A 22,683-nucleotide genomic window follows, 5' to 3' on the forward strand; every position below is an offset into this window, starting at 1 on the left:
CCCATGACACAATAGCTCTCCATTTCCTCCTGCCCTAAGCCTCAGGAAACCTCTCATCTACTTTCTCTTTCTATGCATTTGACTACTTATGTAGATGGAATCATCCAACATTTTTCCTTTTGTGCCTGGCTTATTTCACTTGGCATAATATTTTCAAAGTTCTTTTTTGTTTTCTTATGTGTTTTTATATCTCTTTGTCTTTGATAGTACCCAGTACATAGAAGACAATGAATGTTTTTGTGAGTGAAAACATAAGACCAGAAAGAAATAGTATGTCATATTCTAGGGACACTCAAGACACTTTCTTGAGGACAGAGACACTGTCGCTTGGAATTTGGAAGATGAGGTTGGCAAGGTGGGTGGGGAAAGGATGGAAAAGTGATGTTTCTTGAAGTGTGTGGATTTGCTTCCATAAGCCATGGTGGACCACTGGGCACCCTTATCTATTAATAGAATGATTTTTTTTGTGTGTGTGACTCATGTGTCTTAGTTACCTGTCTTAATTACCTACCCCAGTGGTAGATAAGAGATGCAGATTAAAAAGGGATCTGAACCTGAGGAAATGGAGACTGCCAAGTTTTTTGTAAATATGTCTATTATAACATATATTATCTAGTACTTACGATGCCTGTGCAGAAGCATGCTTTTTGGTTTAGTTAAGCCTACCTAGCTTGCTAATTTCAATAATTTTGGCTTGAATTGCAAAATCTTGATGAGGGAGATGAGGAGTCTCTGACAACCTTCCCCCACTCACAGGTTTGAAAAATAAAATTATGAAGAGGAAAAGGATCTTTTTCTGTGGTAAATTGTACTTCATGACAATAAACGAGTTGTGGTTTTAGTGGTTAATTTATAAATTAGGCCATCTGGTTCTTCTGTAATCTAAAGGTTTTTATATATACGTAAAATACAAAGTTGTCCTGGGCAACTGCCAGTCTATAAAAGAGAAAACATCTTGAACTCTGTGGAGATAATAAAACCACATACAGCTGCCAAAGTGCTGCTGACCTACTGTCCAATGGGACACCCAACACCTTTGCATTACAGCCAGCAAGGTATGGAGCTAGATGTATTGATCTACTTAATAATATTAACTTCTCTTCTCTGGGTCAGACTTGGACCAGAGCAAGTGAACAGGACCTATCTATCCCCTTCTCAAAAGTCACAGCTTTCTTACCAAATTGTACAACTCAAGCCACAAAGGAGACAAGCCAAGGAAAGGACCAGAGAAGCACAAGGGCCCATGCCGTATTCCTAGACCCTGGGACCAGCTCCAGCTCTGGCTCCTTGCAGATCCCGCTCTTCTCAAGTTCTCTGGCTTTGATTCTAGTTTTCTGCCCTACTGTTCCTGACATGTACAGCACTTGGCAATTTATAACTTGCTTTATTATCCAATATCTCAACAGAACTTTTAAACAACCTGGCAGGAAGCAGAGTGGGTGTTAGTGTCCTCATTGCACTGATAATGAAATTGAGGTTCAGAAAGGTTGAGTGTCTTGCCCAAGGCCACACGGCTACTTAGTGGAGAAGCCAGGATCTGCACCGATGTCTTCCATTAGTCACACTGCCACTTAATATGGTACTTAGTTTTTCTTTCTAGATGAAGCAGTACGAGGAATTCTACCATGGATCTCTCTCTCTCTCTATTTTTTTAAACTGCAAAATCATGATAATGATAATAATGAATACTTCTAGAATACAGTCTCTATGCCAGGCATTATTTGCTTTATCTATAGTAACTTGCCTAATTCTCCTAACAACCCTAGAAGGCAGTTACTAATATTATCACCATTTTTAAGTGGGGAAACGGAGTTATAGAGATGGTAAATAAGTTGCCCAAGGTCACAGAGCAGCCAGCTTGGTGAAAAAAGTTTGAGAGTTCTCAGTTTGAATTTTAGATGTTCTGTGGATATTTGGTTTATGCCAAATCCCTTCTCCTTTCTAGACCTCAGTTTCCTCATGGATAAAACAAGTGGACAGCACTATACAACTCTGAGGTCCCTTGTAGCCTGAAGATGGGAGTCTTTTATGCCCACATGATATGGAAGACATTCATGCTGGCTCTTTAAGACTTGAACCTTGGCATTTAAAAAAATAACCTCTACTAAATTTGTTGTAAACTATGCAAATACAATCTCTGGTCTCTCATTTGTATCTCTCGCAGAGCATGAGCGATACTAGGCACATATATACTCATTAAGAACTTGCTGAAGTAAATTGTAAAACATTCCTCCAGATACACTGTAAGGGTGAGCTGATGCCCTCATATGCTCCTCAGCTGCTGACTTAGGACCCGTGACAAACTCTGTCCTACTTGTTGCTCCATCTGTGACAGTGGGCAGTCTCCAAAATGAGTGTCTTCATCAAAAGTGAGTCCAGGAAACTGGATCAAAGTAAGGAGTCTTCCTTCCTTCTTTTTCTCTAAAATGCAATACAGCACATTCTAGCTAGCTAGCAGTGTGCCTATAAATCTTATTTTAAAAATATCAGGAAACAGATGCTCATTGATAAAGAGGGCAAGAATGAGCAAGGGAGAGAGTCAAGCCTGTACATTTGTGCTTAGGGTATTTTCATTTGAGAAATTATCATTGGAAAGATCAATTTCCAAGGCAGGTATTTTATCTTGACTTAATAAATCAATCTTTATAAATAATAATTAAATCATGTCATTTTCCCAGATGCAAAGGGGAAACCATAATGCCTTTCATATGCCTTCTCATGTCTTCAGTGTTTCTCAAACCAAGCTGTGGAGTCTTTTTTAGGGAAGATACAAGGAGGGTGAGACCATGTGGAATACACACTCAGCAGCCACTGTGAAGTCATGAGTCCCCTTGCTACCTGTGGAAGCTGACAATCTGCATGAAAAGCAGCCTCTGGGAACATGGGTAGTGGCCCTGGATCCAAAACTCCTGAATCCATAAAAGGGCTTTTGACTTCTTGTTCCAGGACAACAAGTGACATCTGGCATGCTTGCCTGCCTGTTTGCCTTTCTTCCTTCTCCTATCCATCTTTCCATCCATCTGTCCATCAGTCTATCTGTCCATCCACTCATCCATCCATCCTTCTATCCATTTGTCTATTCATTCATCCATCCTTCCATCCATCCATCCAAGATTTACTGAGCACTTACATGACAGAAAGTATGAGACACAAAAGAAAATTCTACACAATTCTTGTAGGGACATGAACTAATGGTTAGCAAAAATGCCATATGGGAAGTCCTGCTTCAAGTAAAATTATGACTTAAGATACACATCAGATATTTGAAAAGGTATTTTAAGTTCAACACTGAAATTCTAACTACAATGTGTCCTTAATTTCTGTTTTCTAGTTAGACTTTTTTGAAGTTACAAATCCTCAACATTTGAATTATCATTATTTTTGTTACTTGATTTTATTTATTCCACATGAATGGTAAGAATTTTAGAGGAAGGTGGGGCCCTAAAAATACATTTATACCAACTGATTGGATCATCTTGAATCACAATGAGTACAACAACTGTTCCAGAGAGGCCGCTAACACTTAATGAGTAATGACCAGGCACCAGACACTGTTCTAGCACTTTATACTTACTGGTTTCTTTCCTCTTCATGATAACCCTATGAGGAAAGTGCTCTCTTTTTTTGTTAAACTCCATTTTCAGATGAAGAAGCTAAGGCCTGGAGAAGTTACATGTCTTTCTCAAGGTGTCTCCACTATGAAGTAGCTGAGCTGGGATCTCACCCAAGGCCCTGGGTTCAGGCCACACTCTTAAGTACTCACAGCTACATCACACTGAATATCATCTCCCTGCACTGCCATTTCATTTGAGGAGGGCTTTGCCTGTCAAGAACATTCGTATCTTTTGATAAACAGTGCATTTTTTCCCTGATAGTCTGTATGGAACAGCCTCCTTGTTTGCCTCTGAAGGACAGGGACTTCAGGACCTCCTGCTGTGGTCCCCAAGGAATCACATTCAAACTTCTCAGCAAGGTGTTACAGTCCTCCTCAGTTTGCCTATGATCCATCGAGAGCAAGGTTTCCTTCTCTCAATACACCCTGTGCTTTAGCCAGGGGGACTTCCCACTGTCCTCTAGATGTGTTCTATTTGTTCCTGACGGCAAGTCCCTGCTTGTGTCGTTTCCATGATCCTTCTTCTGCCTGGAATGTGGCCCCTCTTGAGCCCTGAGAGCTTCATTTCTGTCTGTCTGTTGGGCTGTGCCAAAGTCCCTCTGCCTTAGTGGGCTCCCCACTGATTCACTAGCAATTCTCCTCTCCTCTGGGCTCTTCTTAGCTTGCAAATGGCGCCTCTGGATTGGGTACCAAGACTTGCACTGACTTATTTTGATACCAGTAATACGAGACCATGTTATATGCCTCTTGAGATATTCCCTTTCTAGCAATAAACAGTGATAAGCATGCATGTACAGGGTAAACATAGAACTTTGAGGTTCATCCATCTCAATATATAAAATAAAAGTAAAAGTATGCTGATTTCAATCCTTAACACAGTGAATTGAATGTAATAGGTCTTCAGTAACTATTTGAGGAATGAAATTGTTATTGATATATTGATTTGACTGAGCAAATCCATAAGTGCCATGCTTGGATTAAAGTGCAGGGAATCCCATTTTTTGGGTAATTTCAAAGAAGTGGAGACCATCCACTATCTATTAAGGACAAAAGAGATTTGAGTGATAAATGTGTTCCAGACCATCCAATGGTGTTATTCTACTACGTCATCCCAGCTAGTAAAATGGGGCAATAAGCACCAAAAAGCAGGTACTGTCTCTCCCTATGTAAGTAGACTTCCTAGTTGTGGCCAAAACAAAACAAAACAAAACGCAAAGCAACACAAAACAAAAACAATGTGAAGAGCATCTTACCGTTTATTGCTTTGGATGATTTGTGCAAACCTAGTTAATGGGAGTGGATCTGATCAGTCTTTCTAGGAAGTCAGTACTGGCATATGTCTGGCTTCTGAATTTTCCAGAAATACAATTATTTATTTTTAAATCCATTCAATCAACACCGAATTTACTAATCAACTACTAAATAAGTGAAAGATCCTATGGTAGATCCTTCAAGCAATGGAAATTGAGATATTAGGTCACTATAAACCCCAACCCTTGATAAACCCCAACTCTTGTAATCTTTTTTTTTTTTTTGAGATGGAGTCTCGCTCTGTCGCCCAGGCTGGAGTGCAGTGGCACGATCTCGGCTCACTGCAAGCTCCGCCTCCCAGGTTCACACCATTCTCCTGCCTCAGCTTCCCGAGTAGCTGGGACTACAGGCGCCTGCCACCACGCCCAGCTAATTTTTTGTATTTGTAGTAGAGACGGGGGTTTCACCGTGTTAGCCAGGATGGTCTCGATCTCCTGACTTTGTGATCTGCCCGCCTCAGCCTCCCAAAGTGCTAGGATTACACGCATGAGCCACTGCGCCCAGCCAACCCTTGTAATCTTTTTGTGGCAACCTTAGGAAACTTGGAATGCTTTCTACACTCTGATAAATGTTTAATTGTAATCATAGCCCCAGTGTTGCAAAATGAGACAGAAGATACAAAGTATCTCATAGGATAATATTGTAGCTGTAGGTACTTCAAATGGACAAGTATAACACATTATGACTGTTAATATGGATGCATTGGGAGAAAAATAAGCCCTGAGAAGCAATGTGCAGAAAAGCTATGATTGATGAAGGCAGGTAGATCCAAGAACCTAAGTTATTTTTCAGCAAACCGTGGTTCCACTTTCACCTCTTTCTTGACATTGACTGTGTTTTTAGCAGGACAAAAGTTATCTGAAATTTCTGATAGAGTTCAAACTTTAAATCATATTCACTTTGCTGAAACTCCACTGGATGGAGTGGCAGAAGAGAAAAAACAGAAATAAAAGAAAAGCAGTAATGGAGAATGGAAAATCTTTAAAGATGCTACCATCCTGAAAAGATTAGAAAGCAAGCCCAGGAAAGCCACGGGGAGGAAAAGAGCACTTAGAGGTGTCACCAAAGCTTTCAGAAGTGATGAGGGAAACCCCAGCCCTTCTTGTTACTTCTTGGCATTTTGTTCCTCTGTACGTTAGCTCTTGGTTAATCTTTCATGTTGCTTATTATCTCTGTTTTAAAATTTCACATCAGCTCATTGGTTTCATACCCCACTTAACAAATTAAATATTTTTCTTGGGCTTATTAAGAAAATTGTTTGCTCTCATATGTTATGGCTTTAGATTTTCGGTGCAGTTAGGACTATTCTTAATTTTTTATCTTTACCCTTGTTATTTCTCTGAAGCATCCCAGTTGGGGTGGGAGTGCGGGGGTATTCAATGGTTAGGTAAAATTTACATGTAATTATGTAATTTACACATATCCTCAAATATAATGAGGCCCAGTCTAGCTGACCATACCAAGAGGATATTATAGTTGCCAATAAAATCAGCATTATTTCTTTTTTTTCTGTTCTTTTTTTAGCTTCTTACAAACATTCATTCAGAATACTTTTTGAATATTAATTTTGTGAAAAGCAACGTGCTGGGTTCTTTGGGAAAAGTAAAGATGAGTGCACAAATGCGTCCTCCTTTCTAGTGAGTCCAGCACACAGATGACTCAGGAAGTCACACACTGGAGGAGGAGTATCTTCTAGAACTGGGGAAAGGTTCAGGAAGAGGATCAGAAACTTTTTTCACTCAACCAATTACATTTTTCTGAAAGCATTTAATTAATCATGCATGATCTTGCAGACCCCAGATAGAGACTATATCACTATATCAGTTGTTTTCTTAAACAACTGGAGTTAATTCTCATATGTTTGGTGACCCTTCAAGTATTTATGTTTAGGATCTGTTTTCTTCCTCTTAACTTACATTCCAAAGTTTAGGTATCCTTCCCCTCCATTGGCTGTCCAAAACAGCATCCTTTCATGTAGCTACATGCCATTGGAATGATTTGTTTTTTGCCATGGATTCCTAGTCCTAAATTTGGACTTTTATTGGTATTTAAGATGTCATGGACAGAACCCACAGAAGTTGTGCAAAATGAATGGGCTGAGTGGACAGTCCAACAGAATTACATCATCTGTTCCAAACACCCTCGTAATGGTGGTATCAGCGTCAATGTCTGAGTGGCTGTCCTGGTTCTTCTGACCAGTCCTCAGCTGGCCATGTCTGTTCAGGTGCCAGAGAAAGCTTCATAGCTCAGGCAAATCTTTACAAGAGATTTGAAAGACAAGAAACATGTATTTTGGAGGTTTTACCTGTTTATTTCATGTAGAGCTTCATATTAACAGATTTTGCTATCACTTAAAAGTAAATGAAATGTTTTTAATATCTCAAAATCATTTTATAATTTATCAAAGAATTAATCTATTTTAAGGCTTGCCATTTACATTTAATCTTCAAATCTTGATGCATTTTCACAGACTTTCTTTAGTTAAGGATATTAATGACTTCCTTTAATAGCTTATGAAGTGAGTCATCATTGAAAGTGAGTCATTAAGGCCAACTCTTGTACCTGCTCTTAAATAGCAGTTGTTTTACTAGATCTGTACTAAATCCTTTTTAAAAAAATCTGTTTGTCTTATATATAACAAGCATTTCCAATAGTTAATAATACTTTCTTAGCTCTTCAGTCATTTTATGAGAGCATTGCAAGAAAAGCAGGAGATCGGGAAAGGGGTTTCTTGTTTGCGACATAGGATGCATGAAATTCTTATTTAGTCTGTTGTGTTTGGGGTTTGAGAGAAACTATGTAATGAATCAAAATGTTTCCTACAGTCTTCTGAAACGATGTAATGAGACAGTCTTCCAGCAGCCTTTGATCATCTGGGAAGTCATTGACTTTGATCCTTATCCTATCAGGGGCTCTTACCCTGGGGTCCAAAAATACCCAGGCATTCTTAAGAACTGGATTTCAGTATAACTTGTTTCATTTTGTGATTTTTAAAAATAGTTTATTTTATGCATTTAAAACCTGAATCTGAGAAGGCATCTGTAGACTATACCAGATTTCCAAATGGAATAAAAATATTTAAGAACTCTCTTATGTGTGTGTTTCAACCTATAAATTTTATATGTGAAGTTCATGGTTAGGTGGTAAGTAGAGAATTTATTATCTGCATAATATTTGGTACTTTTATAATGAAAAGGAAATAATACAATGATAGGTACCATTTATTTGTTGACCACCCATATTTTCCAGGAAATTACATATTCTTTCTAGTTTTCACCATAATGTGCTGCAGGGATAGTGTTACCACTCTCATTTTGCAGATGAAGAAATTGAAACCCAGAACAATTCATTCATTCATTCAAAAAATATCCATAGAGCATACACTAAGAGAAGGCACTCTGCTAGGCACCAGAAATTAAATAATTCACCCCAAATCACTTAACTCATAAATGGCAAAGCTGGACCTAACAAAACCCATTATCCTTTCTATCACACATTGCATCCTCATAATATCATATTCTATATAGAAAAACTTAACAGACCTATTGAGACACTTGGAACTCTAAGAAGGTAGTCAACAGATACTTTTCTCTTTATATAAATATGATATATAATTAGGTTTTCCTGGAAAGGAGTGATTCTGCCTTTTTTAAATTCTAGCATCCCCTTAGCAAATTAGAGCCCAGGGAATGATTTCCTGAGATAAGTCAATTCTCTTCTAGGACAATCTCTAGTCTTATCATCATGAGATGGAATAACAACAGTCTGTCATTTCAGTGATGGCACCTGTAGGTCCTTGTATCTAAGAAAAGATACCTCCTTCTCTGCCTTGCTAAATATTTGTAAACTTTGCTTTAATTTGGTGTATGTGCCATTGTTTTGTATGTGGGAGGGGTTTATTTTTGTTTGTTTGTTTGTTTTTTGGTCTTTTTTAGTAACCCCAATCCAAACTATTTTCATTTGTGACCTAAAATACTTAGAACAAGAGGTTTTGCAATCTTGAAGACCGAATACATTTTTACTACTAAATGTAAGGCAGGGTTGAGCCACCCAATTTGTAGTGCTTGATTATGGCAACCCTAGGAAACTAGTACGGTTACTCTTTATCTTTATTAGGAGATAGTGCTGTAGTTCCTGTTGTAATCCTTAGGGAGCCAATATTGTTGATGAGACCCAGTACCAAGCTAGAGGCCACGTTGAGCTAGCAAGAAATAGGATAGTTTTTACTGTCAAAGTAATTAGCATTTAGAGAGTTTCTCTTATAGGGTAGCCTGGTGTCTTAGTCTATTTTCAGTTGCTATAATAGAACACCTGAGACCAGGTAATGTATAACTTATAAGGATTTGTTTGACTCACAATCCTAGAGGCTGGGAAGTTCAAGGTCAGACAGCCACATCTGGCCATCTTTTAATGAGGGCCTCATGCTGTGTCAGAACACAGCAGAGAATTGGAAGGAGAAATGGGCACACACAAAGAGAAAGAGGGGGACATAAGGGGTTGATGCACTTTGTAACAATGAGACTAATCCATTCCCTGGAGAACTAATTTATTCTCATGAGAAAGACATGAATACATCTTAACAGCCTAATCACTTCTTAAAGGCCTGACCTCTGTACACTGTTACATTGTAACAGGGAATTAAATTTCAGCATGAGTTTTAGTGGGGACAAACCACATCCCAACTGTAGCACCTAGCTACCCACTCTATTTTTAGAGTGGTTATTTAATGACCTGGCAAGATCACTGTGCTTGTAAAAGAATCCACCATGAGTTAAATAAAAATAGTTTCTGGCTGCCAATCTCCTTTTGGCCTCTCTCTGGAATGGCATATACAAGTTCAGTGATCACCGACTTCAAAGGTGGGGTGGAAGAGGCTGAAATAAATTTTTCTCTTTTCTTTGGTTGGTTGCTCTCTCTGTTTGCTGCTGAAATTTGTGTAGGATAATGGAATGAACGTGGGAGATAGGGAACTATAGAAAGAGTGGAAGGAAGGGAGAGGTCTTTTCTAAATTAAACCCCATGTGCTTGTGAGACCCTTGGACCCCAAAGGGCTCCTGACGGGCTGGGCCCACTCCTTCTGTATATGGAGCCGTGGGGCTTTTCTCTGGCTTCCCAATTGAAGCACTGTCATGTGATTTGATGCTCAGCATTTCTGAGACCTCATGGCAATTTTACCTTGTAAAACTCCCATTTTGACATTCTGAACTTAAGTAGAAAATGGAAATATAAGCCCCTTTTTTTGCTCTTAATCCATTCCAGAACTATAAGTCCCTGGGTTCTTGGCAACAACAGGTGTTCCTCTAGATTTTAAATTGAGTGTGTGTGTGTGTGTGTGTGTGTGAGAGAGAGAGAGGAATATCTCACTAAAACGACAGTGTTGTCATCAATTTTGGCTTCATGGAGGGTCTTGAGCTGGGTGGAGATGGGAGGAAGCTATCCTTGTCCATGTGGTTTGGAGACTTGCTCTGAAAAAGAGACCGTCTACTTTCCTTTTAGTCTTTGTTTTGATGACATTTGTAGTGTTTACCAGGAGCATACAGTTATCTGGAAAATGCAGACTGATGACAATAGTATTTGAAATGCTCGCAAGTCTGATTCTAGGTTGATGGAAAGAATGTATGTTCCAAGGTACAAGTGCTTGTTGACTTTTTGGATGCAGCCAGTCTGTGCTCTTTGTCAGGTAACTCGGAATCACTCCACAGAGGCTGTCCTTCCTGTCCATTTGACAAGCACTTAAAAGGGCAGTCTTAAGTACTTTACTTCATAGTTTATTAATTTTTTTCCTTCTTTAGTTTGCAATCTACTCAGAAACTGGAAAATAATTTCTTTTACCTTTTTCCTCTTTCTCATTTAGGCTGAAATTGATTTCTTTCTGCGCGTGTAAGAAAAAAAAAAAAAGAAGAAGAAGCTGTGGTTAATACAATTGCCTTTGCTGAACAAAAATAAAAGACTAGTTTACCTTCAAGCTGTGCAGTATCAGAGTAAGGATCTGCTCTGTCATTCCCAGGAGATTTTGATAAGAGAGAGTGCAAAATTTCATGATATCTACATAGAATAATTGTAGCAACTATGAGAAGTAATAGAATTGTTTATTTGGGGATGAGGGTGGGGTGGGTTTTTTTGTGTGTGTTTGTAAAATTGGGAAGCTGGAAGATACTCTTAAATCCATCAGCTTCTCCAGAATTCTTCTCAAATGCTTATTGTCATGACAACCATCTCTTCATAAACCAAGGCTCTGAGTGTAATACAGATGGGGCTGGTAACAAGGTAGGATTGCCATCTGCTTTGTTTTCTCTAAGGGACTTTTTTTTTTTGTGATCCCCAAGTCTCATCCTCAAGTCTGAAAGTCTTGACTTATTTTTGTTTCTGGAGTCAGATAGAGCTGTGAGATTCATTCTTTTCTTCTGACAAACTACTTCCTCACCTGTAATCAAACAACTTACTTGTTAAATGGAGGGGAAAAAGGGTAATTATGTATGTGTGTGTGAAAACAAATATACATATTTTAATGATTTATTTATCTGTCTACTTTGCAAAGTCTCCTGTGAGGTACCTAGTAATTCAATAATACAGTCAAGCATGAGATCCAGAAACAAGTAGGAGTGAGGCGATCATTTTCCCATGAAACAGGTACAATTGTTATTGCTTTTGAACATTTTATTAACACCTGTGCTTCCTGATGGTGGGGCTGCATGAAGCTTGTAAGTAGTTTCATCATTCTTATTAGGTAACAAATAAGAGCATAAATTATTTAGGAGAGGAAGACCTTTTCTTGTTACCAAATTTGGAGAGAAATTTGCCAAAGTAATGAATGTTTACAGGAGGGATACTGCTTAATATCTTCTTACTCCCCTTTGCCAAAGATACAAATGACATTTTCTCGTATCAACTTCCAAAAAAAGTGAGGCCATAAATTTTTAAAGGAATATACCTGGTATTTTAAAAGTTTGTATATATCGTGATCAGAATTAAGGTATATCCAGCTTTTGAAAAAATATATATATTTAGCCATTAAAAGGTATGTGGTAAACTAAACTGATGAATAGAGGTTATGGGAAATATTTCATAAAATTTATATTTGAAGCAAAGAATAATTTCTTTCTTTGTATTATAGTTATTTTATATAAGCTACAATATAAAATTCTAAAACCTTAATTTCTTGAGGGGCTTATGCTTCATTTTTCTTTCTAAATAGAGAAGAAGTCCATATACTGCTTTTATGTCCTATATGTTGATGTGTAAAATTTTACAATATAAAATTCTAAAACCTTAATTTCTTGAGAAGCTTATGCTTCATTTTTCTTTCTAAATAGAGAAGAAGTTCATATACTGCTTTTATGTCCTATATGTTGATGTGTAAAAATAAATACTAGTGGGTGAGTAGAATGTAACTACAATATATTATACACACAAACACACAGGATGACTAAACTGTACACATAGGCTGATGTCCAGAGCAGGGAAAAGCTGCTAAAGAATTTTTGAAGTAGAGTTAGAATGCAGATTTGTGGTTAAGACCAATAATTTTTCAAAGGAGCATTATAAGGAGTGTGGTTACTTGGGTTGGAGTTGAAAACCGAGCAACAGTTGAGCAGACTTGAAACCAGTTTTGTCTTTAGATTTCTTTTCTTAATTATTGGTCTCCAATGAGTTAGCCACTCATTGTACTTAAGGTCTTGGCAAAGGAGTGACTTTCTTCACCGTGTAGTTTATACCTCATGTATGCATTACAATAGAGAGGTCCAGGAAATACTGCAGGCCCTCTATTGGTTTTTATCCCCCATTTAGATAAAAATGAGGAAGAAGTAGAATTATCACAAACAATCTCATTGGCTTTTAGTTGGGATATGCTACAGACACATCACCTTTGAATCTGTATATGTAAAAAAAAAACTTCTCAGAGTAAGATGTAAGTTGTGTTGCACTGTTCTGAAGGAATGGGTAATGTCAGAAATGTCTTCATTACATTATATAAAGTAATACACGGTGCTGTTATCAGATTGCATAGTCAAAGTTGGCAAGTTTGCAGATTTACATAGATATCATGACTTTCATCATTCATACTTCTTTCAAGAAATGGTCATCTTAATATGGGATATTTATTTGAGGTATACACCATTTATTTTAAGAAGCAGTACCTTTGTTTATCGTAAAACTTCTGGACTAAATTCTTCCAATTTTTTTCTCTAATGAATTCAGTTTTTTTTTTTTTTCCCCCACTGATTTTTACTGCGTAGCATTTGCCCGAAGAACACCACTTTGTTTCCTAAGGCAAGTAGTCACTACAAGGCAAGTTTTGTTCTGTCTATCCCAAGGCAAATAGACAGCAGCAAACATAGTGTGGAGGGCTGCTGTGCTCAGTAGAAAACCATCAACTATTTCTAATTGGGGGTGTATGAAGACAGCTGCATTCTGGACATGCTAAACCTCTTGAAATGCTTGGAGTGTAATAAAACCCAAAACGTGCTTTCCTTTCTCATTTCTTTGCACATGTATTTTAGGCAAAATATAATCCACATGCTCTTGTTCCCTCTCCTTTTAAATCATGAAAAGTGTTGTTTTTTAGGGCTATTCGAGGTCCAGGAAGCCCTTTTATCCTTTTATTAGGTTATTTTATGTATAAATGAAAAGAAAACATAAACAGAAAACACAATATGACATCATGAATGAGGGCAAGCACAAACTGCCCAATTTAAGTTTGAAGTTTAAACCTAAAGTATTTTAAAACAAAACATTTCTCTTGGTGTTTTGCAAAAGCATTGCTTTCTTCTATTGGGCAGAAATTGCAGCCTGTTGGGATGAAGTAGGGAACAGAACTAATATTTATTGAGTAACTACCATGGCATTATGGGACATCTGCTAACCCCTTAATTTTTACAGTAACCCTAAGTGGTAGGTCAGTCCATCTGCATTTTACAGACAGGAAATGCTTTCAGAGATATTAATTAGTTGGCTGTAGACCACAGAAGAATTGAAAGTCAGGTCTTCTTGACTTTTCAGCTCGTGACTTCATTACTTCTGCCCTCCTCATTCTGTTGGGAGATGGGTGGGAGTGTGCCCTTCAGATGATCAAAAAGTCCCATGTTGGGATGTGATTTGGAAATAGCTAGTCATCAGGCCAGAGGACGAAGGCTATTGTAGCTTCAAGAAAGAAAGAGTCATCTTGGTATTGGCAAGGTGGTTATTTAGTATGGCAGCTGCATAAGAGCATTGGACAGGTGGTATGATATGGGATGGGGGTCAGGGTGGGTGCTGCTCACACCCCCTTATTACAGCAGAGCAAAACCAGAGTAGTCACAGTGATGGTGATGTAGGGCAGGTTCGAGAGAAAGCTCATGTTCTTCTAGCATTGAGACTCACAATATTTCAAAACAAGTGATTATTTATTCCATTACAATTTATTTTGGTGATGGATGTTGCATTTATTTTATTTTCTAACAGTAGTACATATTTGGTAAGAGTTGTTTGTGACTTTCTTTATTTAAATGGATTAAACTCATTTTCTTAAATTTTTTAAATGTTTGTCCTGTTATTGAAGACAGCTTAAAGTGTTACAGAATGGGAATCCTAGCTTTAATGAGTCTGCATATAAAAGGGTCCAAACAGTTTTTTTTTTGGAGAAAAGGAAGGTCATTTGAACTGTACTATAGGTACGATAGGGTCCATGATCCATGGTATGGCAATAAGTTACTATTCTTTAGAGAATAAATTGCAAAATATAGGACATGAAGACTGCTTGGTATTTACATAGGAGTCTAGTTCTTCTGATACTATATGTTCTATAAGCTTTCTCCCAGAAATCCAAAGTTTTATTTAGCTTATAGCCATCATTGTACCACAGTCTCCCTTCCATGATTTATTTTTTCCCATACTGTACTCTTGCACTAAGTCTTTGGCACTGAAGGGGAAGGAGATGAATTATTCAACTCTTCTTCTATTGAGTAAAAAGCCAATACAGAAAAAGATGCAACAGGCAATTTCACGACTGACATTTTAGAGAACATTGGGGTCATCATATGACTGAGAAAATGATTATCTCTTTTGAAGGTCAGGAAACCAGTATTTTCTCCAGTGAATCTATGGAGGGAACCAACCACCTAGCTTTTTGTAAATAGCACTCCTCAGGGAAATGTTGCTTTTTTCTTTTGTAGTGTTTCTGCTTTAAATCTTCATAGACTGTATCCCATGGAAGCAGGAATATAATGACTATAGCACTTACTTCTTTTCATGTCTCTACTGAAGAGCCACCCTGATTTATCTTTTCCTCCAAGGTAGTGTGGAACTTTACCAGGATTTAGATTATATTAGTCATTTTGCTTGGAGATCTCTGCACACTTTTCAACATCGTTTCTAGGAGCCTTGCCACACCCAGTAAAGGAGGGTGAGGCTTCAAGAATCTCTTGGCGTACCAAGGCAAATTAGGCAATTTGTAAGAAGTCCATAGCAAAACAGAGTGGAGAAAGGGCCCAGGATCTCTCATGAGGCCTGGGGCAGGGAGGTGGACATCCCATGAGCTCCTTTCACAGTCAACACAAACTTAACGTATCTTGAAGAAAAAACTGTTACTGTATAATGGAAGGCAGAAGGCAGGGATGTCTGTGCTTGGTGATGCAGCTGGAAGTAGTGAGCTGGTTTATGATGGAGGGGTAAATTTTGCCATAAAAGAGACACGCATCAATTTTATTAGCTAGCTTACTTCCCATACAGGGGGTGAGGAGTGAGGATTTTAAGGCATTTCTCTCTGTTTTCAATATATCCTTTCTGGATTCACTATTACTGGGACTCGTGAATGTAGACTAGGGATTAAAACCTGAGTTTGCTTTTAAAAAATTTTTATTTTATTAAATGAGATTTCTGAGCAACTGATTTCACCTAGTCTTATCAAACTATTGTTACTACTTTTTCAATATGCATTCTGTCCCTCCTGTGTGAAGGCCACAGGGCACCTGCCCCCATGTCATTAAGATGGAGGTCCTCAAGTGATGAGGGGATGAGTCACCTCTCACTTACCACCTGCGAGAATATCTACCACTGATACCTCTCCTTATGTCCCATAGCAGCTGCTAAACTCCCACCTTATTATTAGCGACAATTTCTAGTGTTCAAGAGAGAATGGGATTTACTTTTTGAATGCCTCTAAGTTATTATAGCAGGTTCATTTGGAATTGCACATCAGAACATTCTTCCTATTTATCAGGAAAATAAACCAAGGTCTTGAATGTCTATCCATAGTTGGCCCAATATAATTTTGCTTGGGATTTATTACATTATTTTTCTCCATTGGCTATGAACTGAAGGCATCTCATGGTATATTTATTCGATGCTGAAAAGGTAGTTAGAGGCTGTGAGGTAAAGTCGAGACCAGTATATTGGAAGAAAAGAGACACTCCATCTAATAATCTTTCATAGTCTTCACATTCATTGAGAAGGTTAATTGATAACCTTTCCTGCACACTGTCTCCCAACCCTGACCCATGCAGAGCACACTGTGCAACAGATGTAATAACCCTTGTCTGCAAGCAATATGCACAGCTGGAAAAGATAATTAAATAGACTCTTTTTGAGAGGTCTACAACATTTCAACAGAAGGATTGAGCAATCCTGCTGGCCTCCAACTGAAAAGCATTACCGACAGACATACTTCAGACAGATTCCATGATCACCATACTTATGTGGCACAAGTGCTTATGAGGAGCTTCTTTGGCTTCCAAAAGGTCACTAAAACTTTTAGGCCTAAATAATACTGGAATTGTAAAGTGGGAATTAAAAATTATAATTCCATTTAACATGTATAGTTGCCATCAGAAAGTGGGCCTTTGGTTTTCCATATGGATTGGTTACATGATCAACTGCAGTTCTAACTCATGAGACACCCCCAGATCTCATCCTGGGTGATTCTTTTTGAGGTTTATTTAGGGTGTTAGATAATCTGGGGCGGGTTTCATCATGGGTGGCAATACTACATATAGCAAATGTCATGAGAAGAGAGAAAAAGCCTTCCTTTTGAATGTTAACATTTCTGCAAGTAAGTTTAATTCACAGTGTAAGTTTACATTACTATTACGAGACTTAAAAGATTGGGGTGAAATCTTAAAGAATTATGAAATTAAGAAATGAAACCCAGAGGGCTTTCATTTTAAGTACTGATGACTTAAACCAAAACCGGTTTGGCTTATCTGATTAGATCATGGGTTTTGAGAAAGAGGAGCATTTACTGCTGCATCAGGAGATGTTTCCTCGAGAGCAAGGCTAGCTCCGTTTGACCCAGAACATCCCATAGGTAAATCACTGCACACTGTGGAGATACCTATTCCCTCCCTGCCCCAGCCTCCTGGGGATCTGAAACCAAATCATTGCTTTTTCATCTTTTACTTTTTTCTTATGATGGAAGCCACCCACTTTCTGATGTTCCTGATGCCAAGTCCTTCTTTACATGAGTAGAATCCACTCTTTTCAATGGAAAGACACCTGCTCTGAGACAGGCTACGCTGTCATGTGCATTGGCATGGCTGAGTGATGTAGTGGAAGGTGCAATAAATTTAAACTTTAAAAAAGCAAAATGTGATGGAATCATGCATCTTGTGCCTACAATAAGTATATGGTCTAGCAGGATTTACAGATACATGCATGATTAATTTGAATACAGTGCAGCAAAATTATCTGTTGAAAACACATGAGAAGAGGTGCAACATTATTAGTCATTAGGAAAATGCACATAAAGCCACCGTGCCTGAGTGATACCTCTGTACATCTATTAGAATGTATAAAATCTAAAAAGACTGACCATACCAAGCATTGGTGATGATGTAGACCAACTCGTGCTTTCATGTAGTGCTGGTGAGAATGTAAATGGTACAACTACTTTGTAAACAGTTTGACAGTTTCTTAAAAAGTTAAAACATCCACCTGGCATACTATATCCAGATATCCTACTCTTACGTATTTAATCAAGAGAATAAAAGCATATATCCATACAAAAACTTGTATATAAATTGCTCATAGTAGCTTTATTTGTAATAGCCAAAAGCTAGAAACAACCCAAATGTCCAATGAAAGCATACATTGTATTTATTTGTGGGATATATCCATGCAATGGAATACCATTTGGCAATAAAAAGAATCAACCACTCATCATACATGGAACCACATGGATAAGTCTTAAACTAATTATGCTGAGTTAAGAAGTCAGACAAAAAGGTAAGAGACTGTTAGGAGCTGAATTAGTGTGTTAAAAGTGGCAATGAAAAAGGAGAAAATTATAGCTACCTCAAGATAGAACTGATGAGCTTTGATTATGAAATGATGGTAAGAGAGGGGGCCATAGACTCTGAGGTCTGCCTCTAGCTTTGGTTTCCCTATGTGGCTCATTATCTATTTGTATAGAACAATTATCTGAAAGATGGTACTTAAGCATGTAAGAAACGATAAGCTACCTGTTTAATGCTGAGCTTTTGTTACCTCCAAGAACCCCAAGAAGAAACATCCTGTAAGCAGACCATTCATACTTGATTGTTAAAGGAAAACAAAATTCAATTTTGTCTTTTTTATCAACACAAGTATAGCTAGCTAATAAAAGTGTAATATTCGTGAGAGAAAAAGAAAAGAACACACACACACATACACTCAACGGGATTCCTAGAGTCATTCCCATGGATAAGAGGGAAGGAAGGGTTGAGGTCAAAGAGAGAAGGGAGGGAAATAGACTACGATGGGATATCTTAGGGCAAAAGAATAGGGGACTGATTTGGAAGGCAGCAAACTTTATGGATACTTGGTTTATTTAATGTCCGTGTCACTCTGGCATATCTTAGTGTGCATGGTATGTGATTTATTTAGTCACTTGATCCAAATTCTCTAATTAAGTGTAGCTCAGAAGAGATAGTGTCCATTGTGGTCAAGGACACAGGTTTTGGCTTCAACAGACAAATAAGCTCTCTGAGCATCTGTCTTCTCATCTGTACAATGGGAATATCAGTTCCTACCTCTTCAGGTTGTTGCATTCATAAATAATTGTGATAAGAAACATTAGGATTGCTTCTAAGGGCTCAACAAACTTCCTTCTTCTTCTTCCTATTCTCCTCCTCCTCCTCCTCCTTCTTCTTCTTCCTCCTCCTCTTCCTCTTCTTCCTTTTCCTTTACTCCTTCCTTCTTCCTTCCTCCTTCTCATTAACATTATTAGGTAACCTCAATACTATCAGTAATGATTGGAAAAAGCTTTAATCTCCTAGTTCACCATTAGAAAACAAGAGCACATTTTGGTGGTTATTACCTGAACTAATCATACTATCACCTTTTTTTTTTCATCTGACTCATTATCCCAAGTGATTTATTTAAATGTGGGGTTTTCTGAGTCTTTCTTTTACATATTATAAAAAATGAGTGTGACTTAGGGACAAAGAAAAGAAATAGAAATTTGGTGACTTTCATTCTGCTTGTGCTCCAATTCCTATTTGGTCTAAGACAAGTAATTTAAATTTCCTGCACCTTAGCATCTTCTACTCAAACAGAAATGAGAAACAGTCACAGAGTGCTATGATAACTGTCTAAGTAGAATGCACACAAGTTTTCACACTGAGTATAACTTTATAGAAAGCTAAGTGTGTTGCTCGTGTTGCTCAAGTTGGTACATTTATGTAGATGTGACACTACGGCACTAAGAACTTAATGCCACATTGAAACTCACTGAGATAGCTAGATTTTAAAAATAATTACTTGACTTCACTATAAAGTATGTTCGTATTGCATTTACTCCCTCTAGTAGAAAATAGACCTTGTCAGTTCAAATCCCTGTTGCATTAATTTCACCAGTAATGAGTCTTTTTCATTTGAGTCAGCAGGGTTTTTCTTGCTTGTTTTCAGGCTTTGTGGATTTGACCCTCCATGATCAGGTCCACCTTCTAGAATGTGCCTGGCTAGAGATCCTGATGATTGGTCTCGTCTGGCGCTCCATGGAGCACCCAGGGAAGCTCCTGTTTGCTCCTAACTTGCTCTTGGACAGGTAAGTGACCTGGCTGTAGCTTAGGAGAAGCATGTTCTTTATGATCATAGTTCATTCATGAAACTATTTTATTCATCTCTCTGTGAAGCTTCAGAGAACTTTATTAGGTATGTTTACTTGACAAATGGGTGCACTGGGGGTGAGGAAGGCTAGTCAAATTCACAGAAAGCTAAGGATAACTTTCTTCTAGACATCACCTCAGAAGAACTCTAATATTTCTAACACACACACACACACACACACACACACACTCATTATGAATGGTAATTTTCTAACTCCATCTTCAACTTGTGTCATATAAAATTATAGTAACCTCTCTTTAATTAAAATCTATTTTGCTTCTTGTACATCCAAACCACAATAGTCTCTTCATTTTCTTCTCCAGTTTTCCCATCAGTAAAATGAAAAAATTTGACCAGAGTTCTGAAGGTCACGTCCAGGTTGTAAAATGAAAAAATTTGACCAGAGTTCTGAAGGTCACGTCCAGGTTGACAAATTCATTTTCGTTTTCAAATATGTTACCTTCCTTAACATACCATTGTGGGGTTGCCTCGGAATGTGGGTCCCATTGGTTTTTTTTTTTTCAGTCATTGCTTAGAGTAATAGAATTTAGATATTACTCAATAGCATCTGCCACTGACAGAGTCTCCACCCTGCACCAGCTGCTATGCTAAACACTTTACATACATCATCTCATTTAATCATCACTGGACTCCTAGGAGACAGGAATGTCATCATCCATGTTTTAGCAGAAAGGAAACTAATTCTCAGAGACATCCTGCTACTTGCAAAAAGGAGAAAGCTCGCCAATGGTGGAGCCAGAGTTGAAATTCAAGATCTTTCTGGCTCTGGTATGCTGTATTACCTCCTATCCTGGGCACATGGTCTTCCCACTCTTTCCTGTTCAGTGATGCCTCCTTTGGTCTGCTGCCACAGCATTCTGTTTTCCAGGTAAATCTTGTCTTTGAGGGCTACATAACATTTTGGATGAGAAAGAACCATTTTGTTGTTTCTTGCAATCCTATTTTGCCTCTGTGCCAAGCAGTCTAAGGCTGCCAGGCTGCCCACAGTGCATCTCTGCATGGTCCTTTACTTCAGAGCATTTCACTATCTTTCTGCACCTGCCAAGCGCCTGGAGCAGAGTTGCAGCAAAATTTATTTAAGTACTGGAGAATTGTACAAGGTGTTGGTTATTGTTTTGTCATTTTGTGTTAATATAGCTTTTGAAAAACAGTGGTGATACAGTTCAAGAAGCAGATTTTGCTGTCTGTGGAATATATTTTGATATCACAGTTTCACAAAATTATCAAGAATGGCCACTAGTCTTGTTGCTTAGAACTGTACTCACAATGTATTCTGACAGCCTTCTAGAGGATGTCTTTACTGTGTTCTATCTTTCCATTTCTTGTTTTCCTTTCCATTGTTTCCTGTCTCACTTCTCCTCTCTTTTCCTTTGCTTTCCTCTTTCCTTCTTTCTCCTATCCTCTTAATTTTTTTGTCTTATAGTAGTGTGGTTTTGTAACCAAGTGATATCAAGTTTGCAGACGAAAATCTTAGACCACACATATTTCCCTGCCTACTGCCTGGAGTGTGTCTACCGTGTTTAGGTTTCTGGGCATTCATAACTCATTTGCTCCTTGATTTCCATCCTCATCTGTATCTATCTTCTTTTTTAAAATTTAATTCAATTTTTATAACATTGACACAATTGTGCAGATTCATAGGGTGTATAGTGATGTTTTGATACATGTAATGTGTGGTGGTCATATCTATCTTCTTGAGTACACACTTGCTTGAGGACAGTCATCAAATAATTGCATTTTAAATATGTAAAAGTTTTTGACATTACTGCACCCAACACACTCACATTCCCAATGAGGTGATATGGCCTAGAATTTTATCAGGTACAGCCTTCTCTTTCCTTTCTCTACACTCTACTGGTGGCTAATTTTCTTTCCATCTCTCACAGAAGTGTGATTGACTAAAAGTTCTCGTCTCTATTCATTCATACTTTCTAAAACTTCAGATTGGAAGTTTTAATTCCCTCTAGACCAGGATTTGTCAAACTCTTTACTATTAACATTTTGGGTCAGATCATTCTTTCATTCTTTCTTGGTTGAGGCATTAATATTGTTTGGCTGTGTTCTCATCCAAATCTCAAATTGTAGCTCCCATAATTTCCATGTGTCATGGGAGGGACCCGGTGGGAGGTACCTGAAACATGAGGGAAGGTCTTTCCCTTGCTGTTCTCATGAAAGTGAATTTCTCATGATATCTGATGGTTTTATAAAGGGGAGTTCCCCTGCACATGCTCTCTCTCTTGCCTGTTGCCATGTAAGATGTGACTTTGCTCCTCCTTCCACCATGAGTGTGAGGCTTCCCCAGCCACAAGGAACTGTGAGTCCATTAAACCTTTTTCTTTGTAAATTACCCAGTCTCAGGTATATCTTTATTAGCAGCTTGAGAACAGACAAATACAAGGGGCTGTATTGTGCATTTGGGGATGTTTAGCAGCATCCCTGGACTTCACCAGCTAGCTGCCAATAGCAACATCCACTTCCTACAGTTATAATAACCAACGATGTCTCCAGACATTTCTTTTTTTTTTTTTTTTTCATTTTTTAATTATACTTTAAGTTCTAGGGTACATGTGCATAACGTGCAGGTTTGTTACATATGTATATTTGTGCCATGTTGGTGTGCTGCACCCATCAACTCGTCAGCACCCATCAATTCATCATTTATATCATGTATAACTCCC

General features: G+C 38.1%; 1 protein-coding gene across 4 annotated transcripts in view; it reads left to right on the top strand.

Annotated features, from left to right (window-relative positions):
• The window catches only part of ESR1 (estrogen receptor 1), a 448,172-nt gene that overhangs the window by 339,509 nt on the left and 85,980 nt on the right, over nucleotides 1-22,683 (top strand). For all 4 annotated transcript variants that reach the window (XM_017887610.1, XM_017887613.1, XM_017887614.1 and 1 more), the window contains one exon: nucleotides 19,784-19,922. In XM_017887610.1, the coding sequence (XP_017743099.1) occupies nucleotides 19,784-19,922 (139 nt within the window). The remainder of the gene's footprint in view (nucleotides 1-19,783; nucleotides 19,923-22,683) is intronic.

Source organism: Rhinopithecus bieti, unplaced genomic scaffold, assembly GCF_001698545.2.
Source record: "Rhinopithecus bieti isolate Rb0 unplaced genomic scaffold, ASM169854v2 scaffold_16097, whole genome shotgun sequence".
NCBI lineage: Eukaryota > Metazoa > Chordata > Mammalia > Primates > Cercopithecidae > Rhinopithecus > Rhinopithecus bieti.